The sequence below is a fragment of the Tupaia chinensis genome, unplaced genomic scaffold (genome assembly GCF_000334495.1).
Source record: "Tupaia chinensis unplaced genomic scaffold, TupChi_1.0 Scaffold000287_1, whole genome shotgun sequence".
NCBI lineage: Eukaryota > Metazoa > Chordata > Mammalia > Scandentia > Tupaiidae > Tupaia > Tupaia belangeri.
The window spans coordinates 368,990-378,078 of record NW_006159771.1 but is presented as its reverse complement, the minus strand read 5'-3'; the positions used below and the strand labels follow the sequence as shown (position 1 = coordinate 378,078).

Genomic DNA, 9,089 nt, shown 5'->3' with positions numbered 1-9,089 from the left:
CCCCCCCCACGTGGGCACACAGTCCCTGGTGGAGATGGGCCTGGGCTGCACCCTTCCGGGGCTACCGTGCTCGCCTGGCCTCCCTGGCATCCCAGGGTCCCTGGTCATGGCCCGGGTGCCCACGACCTCCTCATGGTGGTCAGATGGAAGTCAGGTGGTCGAGCTCTGGGACCAGGGGCTCACTGTCCCCTTCCACCTAGCTGTACAGGCTAGCCCCCGTGGCCTAGTGGTTAGGGCAGCTGGATCACTCATGGCTGACCGCAGTTCAAATCCTGGCTGCAGTGACTTGAAAATGCACCAGGCACGCGTGCATACCCCGTACCCCGACAGGATGGAGAAATGAAGAAGAGATAGTGACATGCCCCTGCCCCTCTGTCAGGGGGTTTTCTCCTCCCTCTCTCTCTCTCTCTCTCTGTGTGTGTGTCTCTTGCTCTCTGGAGAGTGCATGTACCCTCTAGCAATGAAAAAAAATGAAAAACCAGGGGCCAGCAGACAGCATGGTGGTTAAGGTGCTGGACTCCCACGTGGCGGACTGTGGTTCCAGTCCCAGACTTGGCAGCTTGCCTTCTCACTCTCTTTTTTTCTCTCTCTCTCACTGGTCAAATTAAAAAAATAAATAAATAAAATTAAATAAAAAGAAATGAAAAAAAACCAACTCAGTGACTGAGGGAGAGAGTCGGGCTAATTCTCCCACGGCTCTCTCTCCGACTACTCTGAGTGAACTGTCCTCCCCTGCCGGGAACAATGGGGCAAGGCCCTCCCATACTCGTCCATGGACCGCACCAGGAGAGTGACAGCTACGGCGAGGCCGGTGACGCCCTCAGTGACCACTGTTCCCAGGGCGGTGGTCCAGAGGCTGACTGTCCATTCATTCAAAGCACGTCTCAGCCGGACTGGAGCCGAGCAGCACCCCGTGCCCGGCCTGGCCGGCCCCCGCAGGACAGCGGGCGCTCCAGGCCACAAGTGGTTAACTGGCGGCCGTGCAGGCTGCCTGCCTTCACTCAGCGCTATAATCAGCACATCTGCAGACAGGAAATCCTCCTCGCTGAGGTTCCCAGTCTATTATCTGAGACACCTGGTGTGGGCGGGTGATTCAGCGACAAACAATGAGCCGCGGCCCCCTGCACAGCAATTAACCGCTTTAACTGCTAATGTGTTTAATCCACTGCGGGGAGATCAAGGCTGAGCCGAGGAAGAAGCCCGAGCCCTCCTGGGCGCCCAGACTGCGGGGACTTGGCCAGGCCGGCGTCCACCGTCTTTGCAGGCTGCGGCCTGGGCACCGGGCACGTGGGCAGCTGGACGGAGCGGGTGCTCCATGCAGCACTCGGGCCTCGCCTGTGTGCTTACGGGGGGGCATGAGGGCGTCCTTCCCTTGCGTGACCCTTAACGCCCATTGGAGCCCAGCTGGCACGGATGCGGGACTCGGAACTTGTGGTTTGGGATGAGAAGTGGGCGCCATCGGGGAGAGGCTAGCAGTCCCAGCCGGCAGCCCCGGGGCATTTTATTTGAACCTCCTGGAGCGCGTGATCCTTATAGCAAATAGAAATAAAGCCTGGGTAGAGGCTTACGGTGCGCACCAGCAAGAACACTCCCAGCTGTTAAGCCCAGTAGTGGTTCCCGAGTGTTTACAAAACCTAGCCGGGGGAAGACAGCACATGCCCGCGCAGCCCCCCAGAAGGTGTGCCAGAACCCGCCGCCCTCGCCCCTCGGGGGAGCAAGGTCAAAGGCCAAGGCCTGGGAGAAGCTCCCGCCCCCAGCATCAATCAAGCCAGGCAGACTGTCTGGGGGATGCTCTTTCTGAAAAGACGAAAAAAGAAAACGGACTCCCAGTGGGGGAGGGGGCCCTGTGCACCGCGACAGCTCTGCGGAGGCGGGTGTGGGGTTGCCTGTCGCCTGCCAGGGCCCTGCCTGGAAGCTGGGAGGGCGGTGGGGCTTGCACACAGCCCTGCTCCTCAGGGCCGCTGCCAGCACCCTGGCCTCCGTGATGGCTGCAAGATCCACCTTTTGGTCCAAAGGCGGGATAAGAGACACGGGTAGGAGGACAGAAAAATACGAGGGGACAGCAGGGGAGTCTGCCACTCACTGTTTAGAATGGAGCTTACAAGGGACCAGCAGTTAGCATAATGGCTATATCACTGGACTCCCATGTAGCTGACTGTGGTTCGCGTCCTGGACCTGGTGGCTTAAACTCACGCCGGGCGCGTGTGCGTGCGTGCCCAAGATCCCGAGAGGAGAATGGAGGAGAAGGGATTGCGGCGTGACCATCCCCCCTGGGGGGTGATTTCTCGCTTTCTGTCTCTCTGTCTCTCTCTGTCTTTCTGGCGAGCGCACGAGCCCTATAGCAAAAACCTCTTTAAAAAAAAAGAAAAAAAAGAATGGAGCTTACGATAACAGACCTCAGTATATTCTGGATCTAAATGTGACCTAACCGATTTTGCTATTTTAACCAAGCACGCTGCCTTTGGTAACTGACCCACTTGGAATTAGAAGGCCTTAAATTCACCCTGTGGCTTTTCGGGTGCTCGACTGTCGAACCTGCTCTTGGAGCCAGGTGGTGACACAGCAGCAACCCGAGAGCACCCACATGGGACGGCTCTGGGTTTGTGTCCTGGGTCTCCCTCGAACACGCACACACACCCATGACGGAGGCTGGCTGAGGCCGGCAGTGGGTCACAGAGTGAAGACCCTGTCAGAGTGCCTGTCTCTGTCTCTCTCGTGGAGGAGACAAATCAATCACTACATTCTGAGCGATTTTTGCTCTCGGGGGCATGAGCTTGCTGGAGAGACAGAAAGTGAGAAATCATCCCTGGTGGGGGGGGATAGCCACACTGCAATCGCTTCTCCTCCCTTCTCCTCTCGGAATTTTGGGTGTGCGCATGCACCCAGCATGAGTTTCAAGCCACCCAGTCCAGGAATCGAACTGCGGTCGGACACGTGGGAGCCCAGTGCCTTAACCAGCACGCCACCTGCTGGCCGTTCAATATGCATTTTTAAAGATCCGCTCTTATGTCCACTCTACAAAGACTCCGGCTCTTCTGGGTTCGACTTTCCGTCTGACCTCCATTCGTTCCAAGCGACTCAGGAGAAGCAGAGGGGCTTTCTCAAGAGCACGCTGCCCGTCATGATGATGCAACCTCATTCTGGGGGCCCCCTGGGCCGCCGGCACCCCAGTCAGTCAAGCCCTGACAGGCGCTGCTGGGACTGTCCCTCTGGGCCGCTCGGTAAACACGCACCTCCTTGATGTGGAACCAGACACGGCTCCTCACAGCAATCGGGTTCTGAGCCCGTGCAAAGAGACGCAGAGAGCCAGAGGCCCGTGAGAAAGCCCGCGATGGTTCCCGCCATCGGCATGCAAGGTGGCGGGGCAGCTGGGGGAAGGGGGAGTGGGGAGGCCCGACACATGGGCAGCGGCCCAATGCAGGGGTGCCCAGCCTTCACGGCACTGGGGACGGGAGGTGGAGGGGTGGGTACAGCGGCAGGGACGGCCCCGGGATGACCCGAGCGCACACATCCACTGAGCACCCCACCTCCACCCCACCACGCTGCAGTATACGGTGAAACAGCCACACGACGACGACAGGGGCCGCGCTCCCAGGAGAATCTACACTGCCACGGCCCCGGGGGATCCCAACGGGAGGCGGAGCCTGGCTGCCACATGAGTGACAGGGCATGGACACTCGCTCACCCTCGCCCACCCCCATGCTGTGCAGCCCAGGCCACAGGATGGCACTAGTCCGAAGCCTGGTGGCCGGGGGCTCCTGCCCTAACACGCTAGAACCCGCAGCCTCCAAGGCGGCCCATCTGCAGAGGCCGCTGAGCCCAGCATCACAGCAGGCCGTCGACAGGGACAGAGGGACATGCTAAACCACCCTCCCAGACGCCCTCAGACGGCCCGGGCACAGCCAGCAAAACGCTGAGTCTGGCGAAGCCGGCGGCGTCTCTGCACAGCCACGCCTGCTCAGCCTTCACCCCGAGAGACCAGACCCACGCTCCACAGACGGAGGAGGGTGGTCAGAACAGCGCGGCCGGCCCACGCCAGCCAGGAGAGGCCCCGAGGCCCCTGCCCTGCCGCTGGGCCTGGCTTTTGGAAACACGTGGAGCATGACTTCTGGGAAGGCCAGGGACACGCCTGCTCTCAGCACGTGACGACCACCGAAAAGCCATGGAAAGGATCTTTAGAATGTTAAAACATCTTGGGCTGGCCCTGTGGCCTGATGGGTAAAGGAGGTGGATCCCACACGGCTGACTGCATGGTTCAAATCCCAGTCCGGGAGCTTGAGGAACATGGCGGACACATGGGCATGCATGCCCCAAATTCCTGGACAAATGGAGAAGGGACTGCCGTGTGGCCACGCCCCATGGAGAGGTACTCTCTCCCTCTCGCTATCTCTGTCTCTCTGTCTCTCTCTGGTGAGTGTACATGACCTCTGGCAGGTGTTTTTTTGTTTTTTTTTTTAATTGGTGTCATGGGACCAGTCCTATCGGGCAGCAAGACAGCCCTGTGTTTTGGGAGTCAATGGCTGACCATGGTTCAAATCCTTACCCCAGAGGCTTGGGAAACATACGAGGTATACGTGTCTAAGTGCCCTAAATCCTCAGGGGCTGGAGAAAAGGAGTGAAAAAGATGGCAACATGATCATGCGCCATCCGGGGTTTCCTCTCTTTCTGTTTAGTGAGTTCTAAGCCACCGGGTCCAGGACGCGAACTGCGGTCGACTACGTGGGAGTCCAGCAACATAGCCATTACGCTAACTGCTGGTTCCCAGATCATTTATTTTTTATGAGAGATTTTTGCTATAAGGCACCTGTGCTCATGGGAGAGACAGAGAGACAGAAAGCAAGAAATCACCCCCCAGGGAGGACGGAGGCCATGCCGCAATCCCTTCTCCTCCATTCTCCTCTCGGGATCTTGGGCACACACGCACACATGCGTGGCGTGAGTTTTAAGTCGCCGGGTCCGGGACTAGAACTGCGGTCGACTACATGGGAGTCCAGGGACATAGCCATGACGCCATGTGCGTGTCCCCCCCAGGCGTCGTTTTTACATAGTACAACACAGCTAGCTTGCGTGCACGCATACCTATGTCAGCATTATTCACACTCGCCAGACGTGGAAGCTACCCAAGTGTCTGTCACCAGATGAACGGATAAACACAACGATTCCACCTTCAAAGGAAGGAAATCGCGACATCTGCTCCAATAGGGATGGGCCCTGAGCACGGTCTGCCCCGTGAAAGAAATCGGCCGAACGACGACAGGGCAGGTGCTGCCTGGTTCCCCACGCACGAGGTACTCAGAGTCATCGCGTGCAGGGACAGAGCAGAAGGGTGGTCGCCAGGGCCTGAGCTGAGGGGGGACGGGCAGCTAGAGCTGCACAGGGCCAGGGGTTCAGGGGTTCAGGGCTTCGGTCTAGGATGAAGAAAGTTTCAGAGACTGATGATGGTGGAGGTTGCCCAACAATGCGTGGGTCCTTAACGCTCCGAACGGTGCATGCGAACGTGTTAGACCGGCCACAGTGACACAGGTGGGAGGGTGCCTCTGTGCATGCATCGCATCCTGGACCGACCCGAGCCGGCCAGGCCCAGTGGTGTGTGTCTGTGACCCTGGGTAACCGAGAGGTGAGAGCCTGTCCCGAACAACCCCTTCATTCTCTTCCTTCCATCTTGCTCATTAAAAAAAATAAACTTGGGACCAGCAGTTAGCGTAACGGCTATGTCAGTGAACTCCCATGTAGCCGACCACGGTTCAAGTCCCGGACCCGATGGCTTAAACTCACGCCGGGCGTGTCTGGCGGCGGTGTACATGGGAGTCCAGGGACATAGCCATGACGCCATGTGCGTGTCCCCCCCAGGCGTCGTTTTTACATAGTACAACACAGCTAGCTTGCGTGCACGCATACCTATGTCAGCATTATTCACACTCGCCAGACGTGGAAGCTACCCAAGTGTCTGTCACCAGATGAACGGATAAACACAACGATTCCACCTTCAAAGGAAGGAAATCGCGACATCTGCTCCAATAGGGATGGGCCCTGAGCACGGTCTGCCCCGTGAAAGAAATCGGCCGAACGACGACAGGGCAGGTGCTGCCTGGTTCCCCACGCACGAGGTACTCAGAGTCATCGCGTGCAGGGACAGAGCAGAAGGGTGGTCGCCAGGGCCTGAGCTGAGGGGGGACGGGCAGCTAGAGCTGCACAGGGCCAGGGGTTCAGGGGTTCAGGGCTTCGGTCTAGGATGAAGAAAGTTTCAGAGACTGATGATGGTGGAGGTTGCCCAACAATGCGTGGGTCCTTAACGCTCCGAACGGTGCATGCGAACGTGTTAGACCGGCCACAGTGACACAGGTGGGAGGGTGCCTCTGTGCATGCATCGCATCCTGGACCGACCCGAGCCGGCCAGGCCCAGTGGTGTGTGTCTGTGACCCTGGGTAACCGAGAGGTGAGAGCCTGTCCCGAACAACCCCTTCATTCTCTTCCTTCCATCTTGCTCATTAAAAAAAATAAACTTGGGACCAGCAGTTAGCGTAACGGCTATGTCAGTGAACTCCCATGTAGCCGACCACGGTTCAAGTCCCGGACCCGATGGCTTAAACTCACGCCGGGCGTGTGTGCGTGCGTGCCCAAGATCCCGAGAGGAGAATGGAGGAGAAGGGATTGCGGCGTGACCATCGCCCCTGGGTGGGTGATTTCTCACTTTCTGTTTCTCTGTCTTTCTGGTGAGCGCACGCACCCTATAGCAAAAAGCTCTCCAAAAAAAAAAAAAAAAAAAGAGATGCTGGAATTTATGCATTTATGCTCCAACAACACCTCAATACTGAATAAATAACCCGCCAAGAGACAGGGAAGGCTGGAAGGACCGGCCAGTCGTTCCCCAATGGTGACCCCTGGCTGACATCCAGGTCTTTTGGTTGTGCTTCTCCAGAGCAGCACACGGCGCTGGAGAAAAATGGGGCACAGTGTGCCGGGGACAGCCAGGTGAGCACGGCCAGGTGGAGGTGCATCCCCACAGCCTTCCTGACAACCCGAGAGGCAGCACCGGACCCCTGCTAGCCAGCAGAGCAGGAGGCCCAGGAGGTGACGGGGCATGCGGGGGGACCAGGGGCGAGTGCGTGCCCACGCAGACTTACCGATGGCCCACAGGACGGTGTCGAAGGTGCCCGTGTCCTCCTTGCCAGCGGCGTGGTCCTGCCAGGCCACCTGGAGCCGGCCGTCTGCAAGCTTCCTAACTCGGGAGGGCGTGCAGCGCCTCAGGAACCGCGTGCCGTGAGACGCCATGGACTCCGTGACCAACGATGACATTTGCTGCGAATGAGAGGACACGCCTTGAGGTCCAGTGGCAGTGACAGCCATGGGAGAAAGGACCCGGCCCTGTCCTTCGAAACGGGCGGTGGTAGCCCACGAGGGGTCTGTCCAGGCTCCACATACTTGAACCCCACCCACGTCAGGATGCGCTGGCCGGCAAGCTCCCCTCGAGCTGCTCATTGACTAAGTCTTCACCCCCTTCTCTGGGGGCCTGGCTCAGTCACGTGGTTGGTCCCCGCTCCCCCGCCACCGCCCCCCCGTCCAGCTGGCCAGCCTGCCTGTCGCCCATTCGGGAGCTGAGACTGTGGACAGGACACACTGCACCTACCAATATCCACAGGGCAGTGAGCCCTGGCACTGCTGGGGCAGAGAGGGCACCGCCCCTCCCTGCCAGCCCGGGAAGCCCAGTGGGAGCCCCGTGCAGGCTGCAGAGGGGGCTGCTTCCCGGATGCTGCAGGGGCTGGACATCCCAGTGGTCAGGGGACCATAGTCTCTTCTCTCCAGGGGAATTAACCATTGCTGTTCACACCCTCCGAGGCCCTCTGACCTCTGCGCAGGTGAGCGGCTTATTCTGGACTGTGTGTGAGAAGCCCCGCCCCTCGGGGTGACCACCCGGTTACTTGAGCAGAGGGACAAGTGTGCGAGTGCCAGCCCCTCCTGCGTCCCTCTGGGTCTCTAGGGGAACTCGTGGGCCCGCACGGCACAGGGACCTACGCCCTTGGGCTGTCCACTGGGACTGAGCATCCTTCCTCCTCCCAGCACACAGCCACCCTGGTGCGGCCCTGACCCCCACGGTCCTCCCTGTCCCCCAGGCCTCGTCTTCACCTCCTTCCCGCTGAGCACCTGCTCTCCCCACTCACCCGCCCCACGCGTGGGCGCAGAGGCCTCCCCAGATGCTGCGGCCCCGTTGCGGGGGCTCCGTATGCACTGAGGAGAAGACACACGTGTCCCACGGCTTTGGGGTGGGCACACACAGAGAGGGGTGCCTCCACATTAGCTCAGAAAGGGGTGTGGGTGGTGGGCGGGGACCTGGAGACTGCAGGCCTGACCCCTGCCTTCCGCAACCTCCCCAGCCCTCTGTGGGCTGAGGGTCAACGGTGGGCGCGGGCAGGGCCGTAGCTGCGTGCAGCTCTGCCACCTGGCGACTGCTCAGTGACTGACGTCTGAGGGTGACAACCCCGGGTTTGATTTTAACAGCTGTTTCCTCGAAGAGTACTTAGTTAATAGAAGAAACAACAGACCCAGTGGCTGGGGCATGGTGGGAACAGCCCTGCTCAGCCTGGAAGCCACCTGGCCTGAGGGGCGCCAGGATCCTGGGGGGCTGGCGGGCAGGGGAAGGGGGACGCCCTGTCGGGGAGCCTCTTTCTCTTGCACATGCACACCCTCGGTAATGAGAGGGAGGAAGGGGAGGAGGAGGAAGAGAGAGAAAAGAAAGGAGGGAGACTGGGCGGGCCCTCCACGGCACACACTGCTCAGAAGCGGGGTCCCCCTAAGCTGGGACCTCCTGGGGGGCCCGGGATTGGTCTCCGACCCAACCTAAAGGCCAGAGAGTGGCCTCTGCGTGGGATCCCAGCTGCCTGAGAGGTGAGACAGGAGGATGCTGATGGAGAGACTTTATCTAAGGCAAAGAAAAAAGAAAAATCCCCACTGCTCCAGTCACAAGAGCTCGCCTGCTGTCCACCTGGGCATCTGCATCCTGGACACGGTGGAGACTGCGGTGCCCCACGTCTGCATAGATGCTGCACGGGGGGGGGGGGGGCCCCGGGCCCGCCTCCCAGCGCCGCCGTCCG

General features: G+C 59.8%; 1 protein-coding gene across 1 annotated transcript in view; it reads right to left on the bottom strand.

Annotated features, from left to right (window-relative positions):
- Nucleotides 1-9,089, bottom strand: part of TXNRD2 (thioredoxin reductase 2) — a gene marked incomplete in the record, with an annotated part of 69,241 nt that overhangs the window by 26,477 nt on the left and 33,675 nt on the right. Inside the window, 1 exon segment of the mRNA XM_027772609.1 lies at nucleotides 7,125-7,299. Coding sequence (XP_027628410.1) covers nucleotides 7,125-7,299 — 175 coding nt within the window.